Source organism: Arvicola amphibius, chromosome 1 (genome assembly GCF_903992535.2).
Source record: "Arvicola amphibius chromosome 1, mArvAmp1.2, whole genome shotgun sequence".
Lineage (NCBI taxonomy): Eukaryota > Metazoa > Chordata > Mammalia > Rodentia > Cricetidae > Arvicola > Arvicola amphibius.
In genome coordinates this window covers 16,262,582-16,286,992 of record NC_052047.1, presented here as the reverse complement: position 1 = coordinate 16,286,992, position 24,411 = coordinate 16,262,582, and the positions used below count along the sequence as shown (strand labels likewise).

Genomic DNA, 24,411 nt, shown 5'->3' with positions numbered 1-24,411 from the left:
GAGTTTGCTCTGTATGATGATGGAGAATGATGTACTGTCTCTTTGCCTATTACATGTACTTAGACTGTGTTATAAACAATGCATACCATCATATAAATGGATTTTTCTGGTCAATCAAAGCATTTAAATCCTTAGCTTTCGGGTGAGCTATAAAAAATACAGATAAAATTATAAAACACTGCGTTTCTGCAAGGAGCTGAGAATCCCCCTATCTAGGAAAACCCAAGCCTAAGGCACACCTTTAATACTATCAGAGTCATGTGTGGTTAGATGGGCAAATGCACCCAAGGGTTCTGTTCCACAGTGTGTTTATATCATTTACCTCATCTGAATGTCAATATGTCAACATATTTGGGGGCACGAGGGGTTCCATCCCTTTCAGTCTTGGCTGTCTAAACACATCTTGGTTCTGTTGTTTTACTGCCTGCTTGAACTGGTTTCTATGAGGAAGAGTTAGCTGGGCCAGCTACAAATAATGAATAGCACCTTTCGCGCTACTCCTTGGCACATGTGTAAGTGGAGTTCTCTATGTGCCCCTCCTGCTGGATTCAAACCTGTGCCCTCCATGGACAGGGCTTGTCTAGGCTGTAGCACTGTTAGAAGAGCCGGTCTAATTACTTGCCAGTTCCTATCTTTTGGCCACTTCATCCCACCACCATTTTTTTCCAGTGCAACACTGAGGGATTGTCATCTGCTTTCTGAGTCAAATCCCAACCTTGAAAGAAGAGGTGTTTTCTATTGCTCATGTTGCTCCATGGACAGTGTTGCTGGCTTCAAAGTGTTGTATACAAGTATTTCTAATTGCTGTGGGTTCTAGATAGGGGTGGAACTAATTATATTGAATTTTTTGACGGAGGAGGTCTCATTAAGCTGCCCTTTTCTGGAATTTGCTATGTAGACCAATTCAACCTTGAACTCACAGACATCTACCTGCCTATGACCCTGGGGTGTTATGAATAAAAGTGTACCACTATGCCTGGTCAGAGATAGAACTTAATGTATTTTTTGTAAATTGGTTTTTAAAAGTCAGCTTTCCATAGTATTTCCTGTGTGGTATGTGAAAAAGATGGCCCAGTGGGCTGACAGGCAGATAGGCCGGTGTTCGAAGGGGTCCTCAGAATCCCCAGAAATCTGCTCAGTCCCAGTCAGGGATGATCGACTTAAGAGGTTTGTTTGATTGAACATAAGTCACCCTTCCAAGAGCAGGTCATATGCTATTTGTAGAAGAAGGGCGTTCCTACATATATTTAACTTAAAAAATTTATAAAAATTAAAATATCATTTCCTTCTTTCCTCCATCAACCTCTCCCATGTACCCCCTTGCTCTCTCATATTCATAGCCTCTTTTTTATTTAATTATTGATATATACACACACATACACATTCCTAAATACAGAAATATAACATGTGCAGTCTGTATAATGTTACTTGGGTATATATTTAACATCGTATCGGATACCCAATGAACTAATTATGTGGCTTTTCACTGGGAATGGCTATTTCTGGTCTGAGCATTCCTCAGTTGCTGGTATTTTTTGTCTAAGGGTGGGGCTCTTTGAAACATCCTCTGTGTTTTACTGTAAAGGTACATACACGTTACTCTACTAAGTTACTTAATCTACCCACGTATGTTATTGTACCTTATAAAGGTATTGACTACCTTTATTCATTTGAAAAAGATTTGGGGATTTAAATATGCAGATATATAGCATTATGTATGATCATTTTTGTCATCTTTCTTCATTTTAAAACCATCCCTTGTGGGCCAGCAAGATGGCTCAGCAGGTAAAGACACTTGCTGCCAACCCTGATCATGTGACTTCAGTTCCTGAAATCCATAAGGTGACAGGAGTGTGCCAACAACTCCTGCAGTATGTCCTCTGCCCGCCACCTGTGCACCCCACACATAGCCTAAGAAATTAAATAGGATAGAAAATTTAAAACTGCCTCTTGGTTAAATCTTATGTTTGCAGAAATACCCTTTTATAGGTATGCTTTTGCCATTCTGCCTTCTGCCACAGTAAAAAATCTAGGAAACAAGTTAGTTTGTTATTATCAACACTGCTGGTCCTCAATGACATGCCGATGGAAGGCCGTTTTGTGACTTAGTGATTCTTACAGGTACTGCTTCTTGTGCTAAAGGAAGTTAGTGGGTTGGCGTTCAGAGATGTGAACAAAAGCTCTAGCGAGTTATGGCTCTTGCACACTCATTTTGTGTAACAAGAAAATTCCTTGAAATTCTTGTGCAGTTTGCCTTGGAAAATGCATGAGCATGTAATGAGAATTAGTATTGTTATGTATTATTATTATTATTATTGTTTTTATAATTGGTGGCTTAAAAATTACAAATGAATAGCAGAGAACTATTGGCAGTTGATGGTTGGTGGGGGGGAGAGTCAGTTTTCTTCTGGGCTGTGACCTCCCCTGGGTTGCTCATGTTCCAGTGGAGAGCCTTTTACTCATGTGCACACATGCAATCGCTCACTGGACTCAGTGGGTTATGAAGAGAGAAAGGAAGGGGATATTAGTTTGGGGGGTGGATTGGAGGGTGGTGTCTAGGAATGATTGGTATGGTCAACAGGAGTGGATATTATCAAAATGCATTGTATGCATGTAGGAAATTTAAAAAATAGATAAAATAATTTTTAACTTTGCATCACTATATTTTGTCCCCTTTGTCCTTACCTCCTCTTCACATCTTCTGTTAGAAACCAAGATTCTGTGCTAAAATTATAGCCACTTAAAAGTACCTACTACATGCAAGGTATAATTACGCTAAAACAAACACTGAAGAACCACGAAGAGAGAAATAAATTAAAAAAAAAAACGGAATCAATTCTTCTGTTTGGTGGTTTACAGAATATTATTTTTATTGACCAAACCTTCAATAAAATTTTAAGTAATGGTCAGAGATGCGTGGCGTCCTGTATACCCGTCATCGCAGCTGTCATTGCATCACAGAGCATCAGCCTTTGGCGGAGGGAAGAGTGCTCGTATGTATGCGAAAGGTGCTCTGCTGCTACTTCATATCGGGTAAACCTTGCATTGTGTGCTGGGGAGATCGCTACAACACACACAGCTTCATTTTCAGCTGACATCACACACAGGAAGAGAAGAAGTGTGTTTGGTTTTGCTTTGCTTTACCAACTAAATGTTCTTTCTTTTAGGGTGTGTTGGAGAGTTTCCTGGGTACCGCCGTCTCTGGAGCCATCTTTTGCCTTTTTGCTGGCCAACCGCTCACCATTTTGAGTAGCACAGGACCTGTCTTAGTGTTTGAGAGGCTTCTGTTTAATTTCAGCAAGTATGTATATGTCTGTCTGTCTGTCTGTCTGTCTGTCTAGTTATTTGCTCGTATATGTTGTTCCATCTGGATAAAGCACAGAATAGCAATGAAATAGGTCCAAGGATCTGCCAAAGTACTAGAATGATAAGATTTGGAAGTGAAAAGTGCCTTCTTGATTAAGTTGTCCCCAGCTTAGCTGACAGTCCTTTGAGAAGGCCCATCTGTGCTTTCTGTTTATCCCTTCCCTAGTACTTCTCTCCCTTGTTGCTTTGTTTCCTGCCCTGAGGGCTGACTCCCAAGGACTTCAAGCCCCAGATTCCTCTGCCCTCTAGGACTTCCTACTGGTTTAGATAATGAAGAGAGAGCATCTCATCCTTCCCCATTTTGAGCACAGCAGCCTGGCTTGCTTCCTGACACCAGCCCCTGTCAGGCAGCCTGTCTAGCCTAGTTTTAGCTCACCAGGCTCTGTAACTCCATTCCTTGTCTGACCTTTACAAGCCTGAGATTGATAATGGCTTCCTGCTCTAGTTAGCTCTGAGTGCCTCTGCATTACCATCTTCGGGGGAGGGAGAGTTAGGCTTTCGTAAATAGCCTGTTTATTTTGTTTTCCTTGGATCCCACTTTAAAAAAAATGTCTTTTTCTGCCATGATACTGAAATTGTGTAGAAACCAAAAGACTTATGCTAGGTCACGTGGTTCGTTAATGAAAGAAACTGAATGTTCTTAGTCCATAGTTCCTGTGTTCTTCACTGTAGATGACTTCCAGTACTCAGATGAATAATAATGATACCGGTATTTTCTTTTAAAAATTAATAGATCATTTTGAATGGGGGGATAGTAAAATAAGTCAATTATTTAAATTGTTATTTTAGCACATGAGTAGATTCAAAGAAAAAGTGGGTATTCTTGTCTCTTCCTGCTGTACCTGATAGATTTCTAAGATAGCATTGTCTGTACTACATGACCTTAGTCCTTAGACGGCAAAGTTTGTCAGGTCTTGTGAGTATTCCTTTGTAGAATTTCCAAATTCAGTATTGTTATGTGCTGCAGGATTTTCATTTAGAATAGCCAGTGTCTATACAGCACCAGTGTTAGTTACTTTTCTGTTACTGTTATAGGATGAGACTTAGGGGAGAAAGAGTTCATGTTGGCTTACAGTTCAGAGGAGACACAACCCATCATGGGCTAGAAAAACATGGTAACCTAAGTGTGAGGAACTCCTGGCTTTCAGGAAGCAGAAAGAGAACAGGAAATGGGACCAGGCTATCCAACCTCAAAGCTCACCTCCAGGGCTATCCTCCCTCCACTAGGCTTCCACCTTCCAAAACTTCTCCAACTTTCCCAAACAGGAGATCACGTGTGTGTAAACCCACAGCTCCAAAAAGTATATTCCATATCAAACCTAACCATAACATCGCTCATGGATTTAAAGGTTCTCACATAGCTATTGAAACTGTGTGTGTCATTGAAAAGTATCATAAGTTACATGAGCCGAGTGAGGGTTTGATACCTTAAAAAAATGTGGGTAGATCATAGCATCAGTGAGAGCCGGCTGAGCACTTGGAGTTGAACTATTTAATAAAATAGTGTTTTCTGTAGATCATTACTACAGATTTTTCCTCCATCATAATTCTGAGGACATGGAAAGAATTTTATTCGTGTCAGTTTACAGAGAGAGTCAAACAGTTTTTATATGTTTAAGAAAACATTTTGTGAGACAAGAAAGGCTTCAGGCTTCATGGGAAGATTAAACAAGCATGCACTATAAACAGGAACAAACAGGCAGAGCCTTGCAGAGAGATTTATTGGATGAAATGCGGTCAGAGTCGGAATCTACAGAAAATGTTTGTGTCTTGGTTTGTTTTAGTCATTGTAGGCTTCGGAGTATTTCCTTCCACCAAGCGAGTTCCTTTCTCACTTTCCCTTCTGTTTCATCGTAATTGGTACTGTAACATAGTCTCAAGCAGTTTATTTGAAAACAGTTGTTGCAATGAGAAACATTTGCAAAACTGCCTTAAAGTCAAAACTGCCTATTATGTGGCAAATGGTCCTTTTATTCCCCTTGCAGCAAATTTGTTCATCTGCTTCTATTAGAGCTAGTCTGGCCTTGTGGCTCACCGTTTCCCAAAGCCAATGTGACCCACTCTCAGGCTTCTGAGCTGCTCTGTGCAAACGACCTTCCTAGCATGTCTCTGGAGGGCTGTGTTACAACCTCCACCTCCTCGTCAGTACACTAAAGAATCAACATGGCTGTTCAGCTAAGCAGCTATTGGTTCATTTTGCCTCGTTTTTCTGCAACACAATTTTCCCTTTCAGGAGCGTAGGCGAGTCCTTGTGTAGCAGGATCAGGGGTGGTTGTTACAGATGGCCACCTGATAGACTCGTGAGATTCTCATCTCCTTTTTCTTCTTGAGAATTTAAAGGTTGCATTGTTTTAGTTAGTGATCTCATCTGAGTCATTCTCACTTACCTTGGCAGTTTGAAAGTCTCTTAGAATAGCGAGCTTGATGTCTCTCTTTAGAGTCTAAGATTTAAGCTTGTATGTACATTTTTTTCCCTTTGTGTCCAAACTTATAATGTTTTAACTGCTAACAATGACTGGATTTGTTTCTGATCCTCTTCTGCCAACATCAATTCTGTAACTCCCTCCAGCTTTCTTGGGACAAATCTGGAGGGCTTTAGCTGTCAATCTGGGCATGGTGGTGCACGCCTGTAATCTCAGTGGATGGGAGACCGAGGCAGAAGCACTGTGACTTTACCGCCAGCACAGGTTATGTAGTGAGTTCCAGGCAAGCCTGAATTATTGAGTGAGCCTCCTTCTCAAAAACAAAGCATAAACCAAACGAACAATAGAAGATGGTTCTAGTTTTCATCTTAGGGTAGCAAAGCTAGATAGTTGTTTTAAACTTTTAAGAAAAACACCTGTTGGCTTACACGACAGTAAGATATTTCTTTACTCTTGTTCTTTGACTGACTCACAGGATAATATGAATTGTCTAAATTCTTAGGGCACATTTTTTTCTGCGGGAGCCTGCTTATCTCGCACAGATGTGCATTCAGCAGTAGAGGTATAGACACACACAGAACTGGAAGGGTAACGCTCCGTGGCTTATCTCTGACAGTCTGTAGAGCATAACTTCATATTAAGTGTTCATAATTTCCATTTTTTCTGTTCTGTTGCCTAATGGGATGAGGCCTGTCCACATTCACCCAAAGTCCATGAATTTGAAAGCTGATATCTCCAGAAACAGACTTGGAAACACAATGATGTTTGTCCACTTATCTGGGCACTCTCTATTTCAGTCAACTTGACAAAAAATTAACTATACCAGTTTCTAAGAAACTTAAAAATGTAACATTCTTTAATAATGTAACTCACAGGCCACTGTCAGTCATTTTCTTAGTTAAGACATGAACTACAAGCATGCTTTTGTTCATCTATTAGTAATTTATTAGGCAGTTTTTTAAATGAGCAAAGTATTGTTCTAAGTGGCAGATTAGAATTCTGCTCTATGAGCAGTGGGAAGTCACTGTAAGGTTTTAAGCTGAGGTGTATGATTAACACTTAAAGCCATCATTTTAGCTCTGGTGTGGAAAATGGCTTTGTACAGGGCAAGCATAGGTAGCAGATAATGAATCAGCCCAGAGGTTTTTATTGGGTAAGAATTTAGCTGCTCAGACTGAGATGATGGAAGGGAATGAGGTGCTCTGATGACGTTAGGAAAATGTTAGAACCGTGGCTAGCAGTTATCAGACACCTCGCTGAAAATCAAGCCTTAGAATGGCAGATACGCAGGATCCTTGATGCTCGGGTTCTATCTCCTTCCTCACCACAGATGAACTGTAGGCAGACTTCTCTGTCCCACCAGCCACTCCCTACGTAACCACACAGAGGCTTAGTATTAATTATAAATGCTCAGCCTATCACTAAGGCTTGTTTATAGCTAGCTCTTAAAGTTGACCCACTTCTATTAATCTATGTGATGCCCCGAGGCTTGTTTACCTCATGTATGTTCTTCCCATTCTGTCGGCTCTGCATCTCATGGCACCTCCTCAGACTCCTCCTCCTTCTTCTGAGCATTCTCTTAGTCTGGCTCTCCCATCTAACCTTGTCCTGCCTAGCCATGGGCCAATCACCTTTTTATTCCCAATGAGAGCAACACGTCTTCACAGTGTACAGAAGGGTTATTCCACAGTAATAAATTATGAGTTAGTGATAATTAAAAATACCCACTCTCTACATAATTTAAATATAATCAGTATGCAGTCATAAAATGTCAACACTTGGCCCATCATTTTCTATTGGTCTTGACTTTAAAGAAGTGGGACAGGAATTGAAAGACAGTAGCCTAGTCATCAGATGGTGATTGAACTATTCTAAGTCTTCTATGGAACAAGCCCAGAGGACAGGGCAGACACACCCAGTTGTGATAAGAGGATACCCTATCTGTGCGTAAACACAAGTGAAGCTGTGTCATGCTAGGACAGCCTCTCTCGGTCTGATAAGAGCCCATGCCTTTATTCCTGTCTCCTCTTGTTGGTGATGCTCTCTCTATCCACACTGCTTAGCTTTTGAACTCTTCTGCTGGTCCCTGGCCTGGCTCTCCCTACTCAGTCAGGAGAGCTTCTTCATAGGCGTTCTCAAACACCTTGTTTTCCTTCCTGCTGCCTCATTCCCTCCCAAAATTACTCACCCTTTCCTCATGGCACAATCACTTAGCATATCTTATAATAAAACTGTGTTCATCAGGTTGTCTCCCTTGGTAGAAGACGGTCCTGAGTTGAGTGCCTAGAGCACACTGATGTTAGTGTTGTCACCGTTAACTGGTAAAACTCACGTTGCTCCCCCCCCCACCTGATATCAGTGCTTTTAAACAGTTTACTCTCTACGCGCCATGAATACCTTTTTACAAAAAAACCTTTAAGTTAAGCTTCATCTTTAACAATTTCATATATGCATTGTAGATATACTCACCCCTCTTCTCTTTTTTCTCTCCTCCATCCCCATTAACCCTTTTCTTATCCCTAGACATCCCTTACCAGATTGAAATCCTTTTTAGTGTATTGTGACTCACCTAGTTGAAGCAGGGTCATTTGTGTGACATGCTTGGTATTATCCATTGGAGTCTGGTGGGTTTGCCAGTGGGCAGGCAAGTGAAGGCAATTGTAATTTCTGTGCTTCTCCAGAAGATGGCACAGATCTGTTCTGTCTCCTATATTCTATATTCTCTGTGGCCACTTTGCTACACTACTTCTTCAGCCTTGCACAGATGTTGTAAATATTTATGTAGGACTGACCAATCAATCGTCACTTATTGTCAGTATCTTGAAAATCCCTGAGTCTCCAGTTTCATTGCCATTGACTAGAAAGAGGGGTTTTTCTGATTAAAGTGAGGATAGCATTTGTCTATAGGCATAAATGTTTAGTAGGCATTTTTAGATTGTGTCTGTCTAACTAAGCAACAATGTTAATTTCTGCCTAGGATCTGTGACCTCCCCAGCCGTGGGTTTTTAGCGGACTTATGGTACTATGCCTGGGGTTCCTCTGGTAGAGCAGGCCTCAGATCCAATCAGAGAATAATTGGTTTCCTCTGGATGGTCAGGCCGCTGATGCACAGCTGTGTCTATGTTGCTTGTCGGGTTTGTACTGTAGTACATGGGATTCACAGCTGGGTAAGAGCATGGATATTGTTTCTTTCCCAGAAGTTTTCATAGTTACCCTTTGGTTCTGTGAAAGCCAGCTAGCAGGGAGGAAGCTAGCAGGGAGGAAGCTTCTACTTCAGAAGTTACTTTTTTGAAAGAGAAAAGTAGTGAGTTTTATTCTCTAACACTAAATGCACTAAGAGCCTTCTCCCCCTCCCCCCCCCCCAAAAAAACCTTTTAGAGTCATTCCTAAAGATAGCATGATTATATCAAATAAATCAAATCCTTAAGTTCACTATTTCCTGGATAGAATTGAGCTTTATATGCAGTGTCTGAAGGGATGTTTTAGCAGCCATTCTCTGGGCATTATAGTGAGTTTTAGATTCATCTTGTTTCCTGGTGGAATAGTTAAAATATCTGTTTTTTGGTTTTCTTTCCAGAGACCATAGTTTTGACTACCTGGAGTTTCGTCTTTGGATTGGCCTGTGGTCGGCTTTCCTGTGTCTCCTTCTGGTGGCCACCGATGCCAGCTTCCTGGTTCAGTACTTCACTCGTTTCACGGAGGAAGGCTTCTCCTCTCTGATCAGCTTCATCTTCATCTACGACGCTTTCAAGAAGATGATCAAGCTAGCTGACTACTATCCTATCAACTCTGACTTCAAAGTGGGATACAACACACACTTCTCCTGTGCTTGCCTGCCACCGGACCCGGGTAAGGAAACCTCGCTTCCTGCTTGTGCTAACCCTCTGCAGGGAGGTGTGAACTCATGCTCCTGATGAAAGGGTCTGACCCGGCTTTCTCTGAGGAATCGTAGTACTAGACGTGGCACCTGAGGTGTCTGCAGCATGTGATTCAATGAGGAAATGACAGCAGGATTGCGAGGATGGGAACATAGCCAGCTCAGTACTTTGTGATTACCTCAAACAGGGAATGGATGTGTACTTTATTCTTAGTTTTATGAGGTAACTGGGGAGGCGCAGGCATGGTATATAATGAGTCTAAAGAGCAGAGGAACTTCTAGTTCCTCTGAACTTCTAGCTCACATTTTCTTGCTTCTTGATTGTGATGAATAGCTTTTCTTTTAAATGATGCTTAAATAAATTTACCTTAAACTATAGAAGGAAATGTACCAATTGAGTTTTTATAAGTTGAATCATAAAATTAAAAAAGGAAGTTAAGATTGGAGGCCTCTAATGGATAAGTTGGACCTTTTAGTCTAACTTGGCTATGCAGTGTCAGTAGGGAGGAGAAGCTATGAAGGAAGGAAGGTGACCATGTGAGCATACATACACATATGTGTATATATATAATATATGTAATATGCTAATAGCAAATTTATGTCATTAACTCAGGAGAGTGCACAGCAACTCTTGGGCGAGGAATGTGACTGTACATCTTAATAATTTAATACCTGTCAGTCCAAACTTAAGTCATTGTCATTTTTTTTATACAAAATGTGTTCAAAGTCATTAAAATGTTTTTAGAATAGTTTAACATTGCTTTATAGAACACAAGGCTTAAGGGAAAAGACTCACTCTGAGCAATTTGCTGTGTATTTGCTATAATAGAGTAAGGGGTAGGTGTTTGCATTATACAATTTAAAGACGAACGTATTATGGATACCATGATGAACAAGTAGCTATAGGACGGCGTCCCCTAAAGTAAAAATTGATATGCATTTCACGATTTTTGGGTAAGGCCTAGTGAATTGAGTCCAACAGATACCTGGGATGAGATAAGCTTAGGGCATAAACATGAGGCATATTTATGGAATCCACTTTCACTTCTGGATTCTGAGACTAAGAATTTTTATATTTATGGTAAAGGAAATAGGATTGCTCTATAGACCAGATACAAAATGAATATGGATATGAAAGTTAAAGGTTTTTGTGATTGTGAGAGGCTTTTTGAGATTGCTCCCAGATATGCTGGTGTTATAACTCATCCTCTCCTCCTCAGAGGTAGTGGGGACAGATACCCTGGGGACACTGATTTCCATCTGGGTGGTGAAGGAAGAGAGGAGCCCCTCAGGGGCCGTTAGTCATGATGCTGAGAACAGTGGGTATCTAGGACTTCACACCCACGATCTTCTGGTCGAGTTGAAGGATGGTAAACATGCATTAATGTCAAACCCCTACTTACGAGTAAGGCAGAGAAGTGTAAGACTGAGATTTCGGTACTGAGATGAACGCGACTCTTGCAGAGCTTTAATAGGCTTGAAGGGGTAGTGCACAGATATCCCACAGATTAAAATGTGATTTGTGTCAGCGGTGGTGGTGTGTGCCTGTGTATTTCTCAGGATTCTCTAGAGAAAAAGAACTGACATAGAGTCATTATATATGTTTATTATATTTATATATTCATTATATACACATTATGTTTATAATATGTTAATACATTATACATGTATATGGGATTTATTATAATGGTCCAGCTAGTCCAACAATGGCTGTCTACCAATGGAAAGGCCAGTAGTTGTTCAGTCCATGAGGCTCCGTGTCTCAACTGGTCTTCACTAAACACTGAAGTAGGCTCCCATGCCCGTGAGGGAATAAACTTGGCAGTGAGTTGAAGGGCAAACAGACAAAGGTCAAGAGCTTCCTTCTTCCATGTTCTTCCATGAGGCTGCCACCAGAAGGTGTGGCCCAGATTAAATGTGAATCTTCCCACCTCAAAAGATATTGATTAAATGTGGGTCTCCCCGGTCAAATGATTTAATTAAGAAAAATCCCTCATGGTGTACCCAACCACCTGGATTTTAGTTAATTCTGGATGTAGTCAAGTTGACAACCAAGAATAGCCATCACATTCTATAATCCCAGAACTCAGGAGGTTGAGGCAAAGGGGTGGCCACAAGTTCAATGACATCCTGGGTTCTATAGTTCCAAGATGGCCTACAGAGGAAAAAATCTATAGTAAGGACTGCAGATAAGAATCTGCCTCAAAATTAAAGCCCAAAAGTGGCTTGAAGTTGGGACAGGTATTAAAATAATTACACCCATCCCCACCCCAGAGAAATGCAGCTATGTGGAACTCTTCGTGGGAGAGAGAATGTTTAAAACCCATGGAGACCATCATCTGGGCTTATAGACAGTGAAAATACTTGACTCAGGGGCTACAGACATAGCAGCTCAGTGGGTCAAATGTTTGCCTCGTACATGCATGGCCTTGGGTTCAGTGCTCAGTACTTGGCGGGGGAGAGGAGGAAGGAAGAAAGAAAAGGAACTCACAGGCATACTGATAGTGGGATTTTGAAATTTCCATTTATTTATTTATGTGCATATACATACATACATATATGTATTTATGCAAAAGTCTGCATGGTGACTTATTACACAAGTCTGGGTGATCATTCAGCATGATTTTCTAAAAGAAAATAATTGCCACTCAGCTATTTTGAGGTCTGAGGTGTTTGTGAAGCTGGCTGAGGGATTTGTCTGCACACCTGTCAGACGCAAAAGATAGATTAGGTGCTGGCCCCATCCTACCCATGGCTAATGGAAACTTTCATTCATTTCTTTTCATGGGATGCCTGCAGACAAGTTAATACAGGACAAAGGAAGGCATCACTGAGTGTGTTCAAATTGAAAGAGAGAGACAGAGACAGATAGGGAATGAGAGACAGAGAGACAAAAGGAGAAGGGAAGAGACAGGAGGCGGTTTTCCATGAAGTTTTGTCTGCCAGGAGGTTATCTCTGTATGAAAAGATGGCACTGAGGGCTGAGCCAGCTTTACATATGCAGTGCAGTTATGGACAACAGGGTTTTTGCTTCCTTTTGTCTGTGTGTGCAAAGCCCAGGCCGTGCAAAGCATCAGTCTTGAACTTCTCTCAGGACACCAGTTCCCACTCCCTCTAGTGGGAACCAATATTGATTTTCTGTTTCAAGTACAGGTGAATGATGCCAAATATATGACTGGAGCAAGTTCCTTCTCCCCACGCAGCCTGGCATCACCTTTCTGGTCTGTAAGATGTGTTAATAATAGTACGTACCTTCAGAACTATCTTGAAGAAGGCTGATACATTGGTATATGCCCATAATCCAGAATTTGGGAGGCTGAGGCTAGAGGATTTCAAACTTGGGCTATCTATCTAGTGTCAACCTTGTATCACCTCTTGCACACGAAGGAACTGTTTTAAAGTAAATTAGTACAGGTTAAGTGCTTAGAATGTTTTCTAACTTGTAATGAGTAATTGAATGTTACCTGTTTTTTGTTGTTTTTATTCACTATGCTTTAATCTTTAGTTAGCACATTCTTTGTATGGATCATTTTTCCTCTAATAATATACCATTGGGCAGTTGGTCTATTCTGTATCCACACTGATGGTTGCACTTAATTTAGTACTGGCCCAGGCAAGTGACATTCATGAAATGTATACAGGAACTGAACATTTCTGAGCTTTGCTTGTGGTTTGGAAAACGGCATGTAGATATGTCTTAATCACTACCCTATTGTTGTGAAGAGACATCACGAGAAAGGCGACTCTCATAGAGAAAGCATTTAATTGAAGGGTGGCTTACAGTTTCAGAGGTCTAGTCCATTAGCATCATGGCAGGGAGCATGGTGGTAGGCAGGTGCTGTGATGAAGAAGTAAATGATGCATCCTAATGTGTAGGCCAAGAGAGAGATTCTGGGCTTGACATGAGCTTTGGAAACCCCAAAGCCCATCCCCAGTAAGGCACTTGCTCCAACAAGACCACACCTCTTCTTCCTTTTCAAATAGTACCGCCTCCTGCCTAAGCCTTCAAAGCTGATGGGGCCGTTCTTGTTCAAACCACCCCAAGAGGTTTGCATTTTTGTTAAGGCTTTCATATTTTTTTCTAAGCTCTATAAAGTTAATGACTAGGTTGTGCATGGTGGCACATGCTTTTAATGCTTGCACTTGGGAGATACAGACAGTGGATCTGTATGTTTAGGCCCAGTCTGGTCTATATAGTGAGTTCCAGGCCAGCCAGAGCTACACAGTGATACCATGATTTAAAAAAGAAAAGGGGGGGAGGAAGGAAGGAAGGAAGGAAGGAAGGAAGGAAGGAAGGAAGGAAGGAAGGAAGGAAGGAAGGAAGGAAGAAAAAATCAGAAAGAAGAGCCGGGCGGTGGTGGCGCACGCCTTTAATCCCAGCACTCGGGAGGCAGAGGCAGGCGGATCTCTGTGAGTTCGAGGCCAGCCTGGTCTATAAGAGCTAGTTACAGGACAGGCTCTAAAAAACGCTGCAGAGAAACCCTGTCTCGAAAAACCAAAAAAAAAAAAAAAAAAAAAAAAGGAAAAAAAAAACAAAGAAGAAAAACAAGCAAATCACTGGATAGTTCCTACTCTGCACTCCCCTCTAACCTTTGTCGTGACAGCACACTGCAGAGACTCAGCATAAATGGATTACTTCTGCGGAACAAAATGAAAGAGTGCTAGGGAGCGCTGCACATCCAGCTCAAGGAAGCGCTCTAAGAACAACAAAAGGCTGGTCTTTCATCACAACATGCACTCCTAGTAAAAGAATTCAGTCAATGAGTCAATAATATTTAAACTGGCAGATGGCTTGTTTTTCACCACTGGGGCCGTGTGCAACAACGAGCCAGCAACTGCTCAGATGGAGCCGTGATCCTGCAAAGGAACTGGAAATAGGGGTCACGAATCACAAAGAGGGCTGAATTCATGTCCATAATGTTATATAGCCACACTGATCACTAGGAGGATTGTATTCACGTCCATAATATATTATAGCCCTTGAAATGTCTTCATGTTTTAATAGTGCAGACATGTATTATATTTTGAGAACTTCATAACACATATATGAAATGCATTTTGAGTATATTCATATGCTTCCCTGCTGCATCTCCTTTGAGACTCTCCAGAGTCCCTCTGCCAACTTCTTGTCCTCCTTTCTCTTTGGAAAACATAGCCTATTGAGTTCAGTCAGTGCCATCCACACACGCGTGTTATAGAGCCCTCCACTGGAGTGTAGGCAGCCTACCAGTGGCCACATCCTGGACGAGAATGGAGCCAACCGTTGCCAGCAGCTCCTCTGCTCTGGTCTGGGGTCTTGTGAGCTTCTTCCTCATCCATGCTGGAACTCTGACTGGCTCGGTCTTGTGCAGCGGCCACGGCTGCTATCAGTCATTGTGTGGACCAGTAATGTCACACCCAGCAGACATTTCAGAGTGTCCTGTGCATCCTCAGGTTCTTAGAGTCTTCACATTTTCCTCTTCCACAGTGTTTCTTGTGGGGCCTTGGGGAAGAAGAGCATCAGAAGGGTAGGATACACATCGCATTCGCGGCTGAGCATCCACAGTCCCTTTTTCTCGGTGCCTGGGCGAGTGATGAGTCACTTCATTAAACACTGCCCATCGCACGAAGAAGCTTCTCTAACCAAGGGAAAAGTAGTACTAATCTATGGATATATGCATAAATATTTAAGAGGGAGTTTGACAACAAGACCATTTAGCAAAACAATAACAGTAGATTTCCCCCTGGTACCTGTGACTTCCCAGCCATGGGTTTTCTACCAGGCATGATTTCCTTCCTATAGGGGCAGGCCTCAAACCCAATAGGAAAGCAGTTGGTTATTCCCATTAACAGACCAGCCACTGTTGCCCTGGTGGTGATATCGTTCCCGGTGCATCTGTATTTTAACATGCAGGGTTCAATACTGGGTGTGGTCCCTGATGTCTGATCTCCCCAGCCTGAATAGCATCCCTTGGGACAGTCAGAGTTAGTCAGCAGGGAGAGAGTTCCCCATAATTCCTAGACTGGTTTCTCTATGTCCTTCAATGTCTTTAGAAATAGGCTCTTACAACCTAGTTATGGGCAACCAAGAGCAATGCATTAGCCTGTGATTTTTGGGTGCCTATGTGGCCTCTCTGACTAAGAACTTGTATGACAGTAATCTATGTTTGGCGTTGGGATTTTTGTTGAATAATCCAGGCCCTCTGGGAACAGTGCTGTGTACCTACACACACAGGGTACCTCTGTTCAATCTCCTTTCTTTCTTTTTTTTTCTTTTTTTTTTTTTTTTGGTTTTTCGAGACAGGGTTTCCCTGTAGTTTCTAGAGCCTGTCCTGGAACTAGCTCTTGTAGACCAGGCTGGCCTCGAACTCAGAGATCCGCCTGCCTCTGCCTCCCGAGTGCTGGGATTAAAGGTGTGCGCCACCACCGCCCGGCTCTCCTTTTCTTTTTTTAAAATGTGTTTTTTCTTAGTTTAATTTTTTTCTTTTGGGACAGGGTTTCTCTGTGTAGCCCTAGCTGCCCTGGACCTCTCCTTATATACCAGGCTGGCCTTGAACTCAGAGATACACATGCATCTGTCTCCCAAGTGCTGAGATTAAAGATGTGTGTCACTATGCCTGGCCTTAAAATTATTATTTTTTGCATTAACTTACAAACTAGAGTGTTTTCCCAAGGTTTCTTCATGAATCTTTAGTCTTGTCTAAATCACCCCTCCTCCCTCCTTTTCCATGTTCTTCTCCCCCCATTCTTGCTTGAACTATTAATCCCCAGTATCTCTACCTCTGCAATTTCATATCACATGTGTTAAATTTTGTCTTTGTGAAGATAATTCTTCCTCCCTTTTTCCTTCTTGATTATTTTTTAAAGATTTCGTCATTTTTATTTGACTCGTAAAAGTGTTTTACCTGCCTGTATATGTTTGAACTACATGTGTAGCCAGTACCTCCAGAGGCTTTGGGTCCTTTGGAATAAGTCACAGACAGCTGTTAGTCACTATGGGGTTGCTGAGAAATCTGGGTCCTGTGCAAAACCAGCCAGTGCTTTAGACTGCTGAGCTGGCATCTCTCATTACCCTTCCTGCTCCTTCTTGTTCCTGCAAGTTTCTATAAAATCTTGCCACCTCCTGACTGTCCTTTTCTTCATGAACCCTTGTTCCTCTCTTTTAGCTTCTGCTACTGATTGGTAACTCAAATAGGCCTCAATTCACTGAAGAATTAAGAAGGAAAATTATCCAGAAAGTTTGACAGTCATGTGTAGACACATGACTTGTATGCTAACATCCTCTTTTCTCAGACATGGGATAGATGCTAATGAATGTAGAGACAATAGATCTATTTCCCACCATGCCTTGTCTGTTGCCTAGCAGAAATATGTAAGAAAGACGATAATTCAGAAGCCCAACATAAAAACAAAAACGTCAAGTTGGAAGCAGCTCACCACATCCTCTCTCATTACCAGGCTCCCTGGGCAGAAAGTCATCAGTGAGCTATAACATAGGCTACATGTGCCCCGGAGTAAAAGCTGAACTCTGACCTTGAACACCATATAGCAGTATGGCCACAAGATAGTCTCATTAATTAAGTTCTTTGTTCTATAATCTGTGAAATGCATTCATATTGTGCCTAAGGGTTTGTTACTAACATTAAAAGGCATAATGTATATATAACTGCTTGGCACGTCAATACTGCATCAAAATTTGTCTCTTTTTCCCCTTAATTCTTATTGTCCTACAAGAAAAGCCCCATTTAGTTTAATCTTGTCGTTTACACATTTCCTTTCAGTCCCGTTAAGCTTTTACTGCAAGCAGAGCCCGGGGACTCATTAATAACCAGTGTGCTATTGTAGACAATCAGGAAACTCTTGCACCTATGTCTAAGGGAAGGGAAATAGGCCAGTTTAGCACCTGTAGAGTGTTTATTAGTATTCCACTGAGTCCGGAGCCTTAAGAATATTGTGTACTATATCCATAGTCATGAAGGAGGAAGGAATGCTAATCCTAGCATTAGGAGGAAGGTGTTCAGTTCATCTCGAGAGAATCTGTGTAATTCATAGATTCAAGAGTACTAGGACTTTTTAAGTTGGAAACAAACATGGACATTTTTCCTTAAACTCAACCTAACATTTCTTCTCTTTATCCATCATCAGAAATGTCCTGGGAGTCTACTTCATCGGTTTCTAAGAATTATGTTCCTTGTAAAGATGTAAAACACACACACACCACAACTATTTTTTGTTGAAAAAATTTTTCAGCAATACAGTATATTCTGATCATAATAATGTTTATTTTATTATAAATAGTGTTAATTATTTTCAGATGGCTGGAGGTCCAATTTCCATTGACCCAGACTTTAGAAATCAATTTTTGCTCTTGTCCCTCTGTTCATTTGTAAAACGTGTAAAGGTTGTGATAAACACATGCTCCAGGGTGTGTTAATAGTTTAGAAAAGGTCAAAATGAATTTTCTTGCCAGGTGTTGGCCCTTTATCTGGGAGAGAAAGAAGCTCTGCTAAAAACAATAAATTATAAAAGCAAGAAAAATGGCCTCTGGGACAGACACTGTATCGTTAACAGAGGGGTTATATTTTATTGATTAGTTGTTAACTGTTGCACAGAGAACATGCTTAATAATGGATGAGCGATTAAGTGAAGATTATTCTCTTTCAGACATTGAACAGTTGTCTGTAATTTCTCAGAGTAAATGATGGCCTTTCTCCTGGTGTGGACGCTTAAGGCCAAGCCAAGTGACCGAATTAGCAGTGCCTCACCTTCTTTTATTTAAGCACGGAGTGACATCCAAATGCTATGAAGCCATTGTCACTAAGATAGAATTTCATTGTCATTTCTTTGTACATAGTTTTTCTCTTAGTCTAATAGGTAGATACTATGATAAGTTAACAACATTGAGAAGAAGTACTAGGCTCAATGTAAATCCTGTGGCCCAGTGGGGTAGTCAATATGTGTTTTATAATTATAAAGCCAAGTTATAGAAAATGAGGAAATGTGGCATGGTCATAACTTATCTTTTACGAATGGTGCCAAATTAAATGCAATTCCCCTTTTATAGTAGGTCATTCCTTTTTTTATGAAGTCAGTTTAAATCATAAAGTAATAGCAAAACTTGAAAGTGTGCATTGCGCTGTGCTGTTCCTCTCGCTTGCCCTTGAGACCTTCCTTCATTTAGCACAGTTGATGTTTTGTTACTCGCGGTCATGGTGGCTCTTGAGAAAGCCACACATGCCGGAAACACTTCCAGCTCAGTCTCCTTTCACTGTTCTAACCCACATTTCAGCAGCTTCCCATGATGCTTGTAGAGATCGGAATTGGGCAAGGAGTGGATTTGGATTATCACAAGACCTGGAAATATTCTCTAGCTTTGCATTTATATAAAAGCATGTATTTGGACGACTTTCCTTGGAATAATGTCTTGGCGCATTGGGAACGTGCTGATAGGTGGATGTGGAGGGGATATTTTTGTGGAAACAATGGCTAAGCATATTCCACCTGTCCGTCCACTCTAGCTTCTCGCTCTTTAACACACAGCCCAGCGTCTCAGGCAAACTTGTGGGAAGAATGTCAGTGGCTGAAGATGGACTAAGTAACTTGCTACTTACAGAAAATCTCAAGCATGGGGCTTGGTAAACAAGTACTTAGGGAAATGAAAACAGTAAGAACCAACAAGTTTCAAAAGCTATACAACTTTGTTTTTAGATTTAGGGCTGAGAGAGTGGTAACTCATAGCTCTTTCTTATAGAATTATCCTGATTTGCTTTGCCATAAAAAGCTATAAAAGCTGTTTTTGTTCTTTTGCTGGCCTGCATATTTAAGGTATAGACTCAACTGTATCAAGAGAGGTGGTATAATCAAGTTAGCTAAGACCTTGAAATAATGTCGTGCTCCTAGGGCTAGGGGATCCAGTTTTCTCTTATATCTCTTTCCCACTTGCTTGATTTCCTTAAGGCAATGAGAACGGTTAGCGTGGAATAAACCATCGAATCCTAGTAATTATAGAGTAACCTTAAGCTTCTCCTTGTTTCCAGCTCCGTTTTGTTGTAGCCATGACAAAGTGTTGTGATATAGAGTCAGATTAGACTGATATTTAGTCACCACCATCCAAGTGGAAGACATTTACCTGGGATTTCAGTAAGCCTGTTTTAATAGCACAATATCAGTAGATTTAATCATCACAAACACCTTTGAGAAGTAGCTGACATCCCCCACTCCAGGTCAAGCTCTGCTTTCTCTGGGTCATCGAGTTAGTAGTAACCTTGTACCATTTACTTAGCTGTGACCTGAAATTGGCTAGCAATTTTGCCTACAGTGCATCATGTATTCTGCCTCGTCACCTCACGGGGTAATTGGATTCAAATTCAGTTCCACAAATGAAAGATCTGTGATTTGGAATAGTGATGTAACTTCTTCAAGACCAGGGTTAGTGGAAGGAGTTTTAGAGCCCTGTGTTCAAAATGTGGCACAGTTAAAATTTAGGCCTCTTGTCTGTGATTGTGTAACACCATAGCCAGTCCTGCCTGAAGTAACCAGTTGTTGCTCACATTTGACTACCTGGCCTCAAGTGAGCTTGTACATCTTCCTATTCTGTAATTCCTGCTAGTATACAAAGACAGACCCTGTGGAGCGTTGGCATTTGTTCTCTGGATAATAAAGGGGGTTGGTTACCTTGTGTAAGAGGTATGCCAACACTGACCCATGCCCCCTCCTGCAGGTGAAGTCTCTCTATCTCCTGGTTCTGTTTCTAGACCTCTCCATAAGCACTAAAAAGGAAAGGCTGGCTTAAGATTGAAAAATGGTGGACACGCCTTAACAGTATCTGTTTCTGACGGCCGGCATTCTACCATTCCAGAGGCTCAGTGAAACACTGATATGTAAGAAGGAAGACCAAGGACGTGGAAATTCAAACACTGGAAAGGGGTGAAGCTGCGAGACTGCGTAGACTAGACAGTCCTGGCCATGCTTGGCTAGACCTGCATTAGCTGAAATAGAGAGCGGCACTTTCCCCTGAGCCCTGCAGCCGAGCTGAAAGTGAAGACAGAGTGCAGTGTGTCTGTGCTTTTCCTTTTGACCTTTCCAGAATCCTAATTAAGGAGATTGCAGATGCCTTCTAAGTGGATCAGTCTGCAATTGGTTGCCAAAGTGTTTATACTCTGTCTGGATCTCAGTGGTGCCCAATGGCCCTTGTGGATCAGGAGCCCAGCTGTAATCGATCATTTTCTCATCAGTGAGCCTAAAGACATTTACTTTTAATCTCATTTATGGACTTTACCAAACTCTGCCAATATGTGTTTATAGAAGTGTATATATGTGTGTGTGTGTGTGTAGAGAAAGTAGAAGACTTCTTCATCTTCATGTTTTTTAGCTACGGCTCTTCTGGGATTTTTAGAGCCAGTGTACTTCACTATTTTATCTTAGATGAGCCCTGAAAATATAAAGAAATATAATTGAGTGGGATTGATGCATTTCCAAAACTTGGGAGCAGTTCTTGAGAGTTCAGACTCTTATTTTAATGTCTACATTATCTATAATTATTTCCCAGACTTAGAGTCTTTTTTTTTAATAAAGGTTTATTTTGTTTGCTTGTCTGTTTTATTTTGTTTTGTTTTTTTTTTAAATATTTATTTATTTATTTATTATGTATACAGCATTCCTTCCATGTATGTCTGCAGGCCAGAAGAGGGCACCAGATCCCATTACAGATGGTTGTGAGCCACCATATGGTTGCTGGGAATTGAACTCAGGACCTTTGGAAGAGCAGGCAATGCTCTTAACCTCTGAGCCATCTCTCCAGCCCCCAGACTTAGAGTCTTGAACACGTTCCCCAGCTATTTAACCATGGTTAGAAGGCAGAGAAGTTTGGGGAGCTGATGAAGTTGCGTTGAAAAGCTAGCTGAAGAAGAACAGCCTGCCAGACACTGACCTGTGATTTCATAGATGCTGACTCATTCGTGAGCACTGTCCCACCTTGAATTCTTGGCCCAGAGATGCCTTCTTTAGATCTTGATGAGTAGGGATGCCGGTAGAGAAGGAAGAGTGCAAGATTTAAGAAGGTCTGAACTCGGGTGATGCTTCTGATGGCAAACTTAGAACAGCCATGGTTTGTGTCAGAGTCTTGTCCAATACTTAGATCACACGGGAAAGTTTGCCTGTGATGTGTTCTAGGGTGATGTATTTGTTTATTTACTACCTATTTTTACAACAGCGTCTAAATAGCCCAGACTGGCTTCATGTTCACTGCATAGTCCATGGTGACTTTGGATTGGACTGCTGATTCTCTCCCTCTGATCGTTGACCTCCCACCTGGTTCTTTAGCTAGCCTGAGGTTGAAACCCGGTTCTTTAGCTAGCCTGAGGTTGAAACCCAGGGCCCCATGCTTGCTAGACAGACACTCTCACATCTGTACTAAATCTTTAGGGCCATCCCATGGTTTGAATACTAATCCCATATTTTGGACAAATTGAATATTATAAGAAAATATACTGTATGGTTTTTTTCAAGAACAAAATACTACTAAAAACATAGTTTTGTTACTAATATTTTTGTTTTTTTTTTTTTAAGGAATCTTGTCTTGTTGCTTGGTTCAAGCATCCTTTAGCCTACTTGACTCTCTTGTATTTGTAATGAAACAGAATGAGAAAGCACTGCACATGCCCATGTTGGGGAGGTTATGGTAGGCTGTGCCTTCTGGCTAATATTCTTACAATGGGCAGCCTTCAGTGACCAGAATAGATTTTAATGTTGACCCAAACTAGGACCCAGGCCAGGCATCTCCTGTTCTTTCGTTTCTTTGCCTTGTCCATTTCCTTTATCTCTATTTATGCTCATTTATTCCCCCCTGGAGAAACACCCCTTCCCCAGCTTTAACTGACTGTGGATAAATAATCGGAGTGTTTTTGACTCAGGCTAGGTAGACCCGAGGGAAGAGTAGTGAGTGGCTATGCTCTTTTGGTCGCTCTCATGGATCTCCTAGTTTGTATTTCAGTCATCAAACACAGCCATGCATTTCTCCTTTAAGGTTTAAATAGGCTAGATCTGAAACTCAGCTAAAATGAGTTTGGAGTTTGACTGGATTGGGGAGAAACCTAACAGCAATTTTTAAATCAAATGACGAATAAATTATATGACCCAGATAAAAGCTTAATAGATGTTGTTTCATATTGCCTTTAATTAAGTGTGTTCTCTGTATAACACTTTAAAATGCAAATCTTCCTGTCAGTGGAAAAGATGTCTATCTGATAAAATAAAATATTTTAATTAAAATAGTACCTTAAATTTTCAGACCCATAAAATAAGATTAACCAATGAAATGTTTCCAAAATAAAGGTTGGTTTAATAAATAAATTTTTCAGAAGGGTGCATCTTAAATCTACAAATGATGCCACATTATATGAAAATAAGTTTTAAAGTTTGATTATACATTTCTCCTCATTATATCATTTGCTTAGTGTTTTTTCACACATTTTGCAGAGATAGACTTTATCACACACAGCTTAATTTTTAAAACACTACAAATCCTAGTGCTTAAGCAATAAAGCTCTGAAGTGTGAGGTTTTTACTGTAACATGAAGCCAGTGTCAGCGTGATGGTAGGTAGGCATGTCTTTCATGAGACAAATGTATATGTGCCACACCTTCTTTATCCATTCTTCTATTGAGGGGCACCTAGGTTGTTTCCAGGTTCTGGCTATTACAAATAGTGCTGCTATGAACCTAGTTGAACAAATGCTTTTGTAGTATGATTGGGCATCTCTTGGGTATATTCCCAAGAGTGGAATTGCTGGGTCCTGAGGTAGGTTGACTCGCAGTTTCCTGAGAAACCGCCACACTGATTTCCAAAGTGGTTGTACAAGTTTGCATTCCCACCAACAATGGATGAGTGTTCCCCTTACTCCACATCCTCTCCAGCATAGGCTATCATTGGTGTTTTTGATTTTAGCCATTCTGACAGGTGTAAGATGGTATCTTAGAGTTGTTTTGATTTGCATTTCCCTAATCACTAAGGAGGTTGAGCATGCCCTTAAGTGTCTTTTGGCCATTCGAACTTCTTCTGTTGAGAATTCTCTGTTCAGTTCCGTGCCCCTTTTTTCTAATTGGGTTAATTAGCATTTTAAAGACAAATGTATACTGGATGTGCACTAGGAATACAATTAGAGATAGTAAAGATACCAATGTAAGGGTCTAAACTTTTAGTAACCGCTCCCAACTTTTGGATGACATCAGTTCTTCTCAAGTAGAATTCTTTAGCTTTTCCTCCTCTAAGATAAACCAGTAAAACACTAGTGTGTGGTTGATGAAAAATAACAGAAATGAAATGTAATGCCATCTCCTAAATGCCTGTCATGCGCATCTGCTTCAATCTTTTGTTATATTTTAATGTACAAAGAATACGGTTACAATACATAAAATTTTGTGGTGCTTGTATATTGCTTCAGAACTTTTAATGCCCTGCCCTGTGTGTCAAAGGTCACGATGTATTTAGTTTGTTTCTATTTTATTTTTCATAGTCAAAAATTGTTCTTTTCTTACAGTTAACCTCTCAGTGTCGATCGATACCACACCAGCCCCGGAGGACCTGCCCACAATTTCTTCTACTGACATGGTAAGTGACTTTTAAGCTGCCCACATAGTTTGTAGTTTATGCTTGGTGCTATGTGATCTCCATTTAGCAATGTTGTGCATCATTGCCCATAGAGGGAAAGAAAGGAAAGCCTGTCATCACCATGGCTAGCTTTTCATCCTCTTTCAAAGATGTGAAATT

At 41.0% G+C, this 24,411-nt stretch overlaps 1 protein-coding gene across 1 annotated transcript in view; it reads left to right on the top strand.

Moving 5' to 3' along the window:
• The window catches only part of Slc4a4 (solute carrier family 4 member 4), a 330,071-nt gene that overhangs the window by 239,353 nt on the left and 66,307 nt on the right, over positions 1-24,411 (top strand). Inside the window, exons 13-15 of the mRNA XM_038315817.2 lie at positions 3,168-3,301; positions 9,367-9,638; positions 24,182-24,252. Of these exons, the coding sequence (XP_038171745.1) occupies positions 3,168-3,301; positions 9,367-9,638; positions 24,182-24,252 (477 nt within the window). The remainder of the gene's footprint in view (positions 1-3,167; positions 3,302-9,366; positions 9,639-24,181; positions 24,253-24,411) is intronic.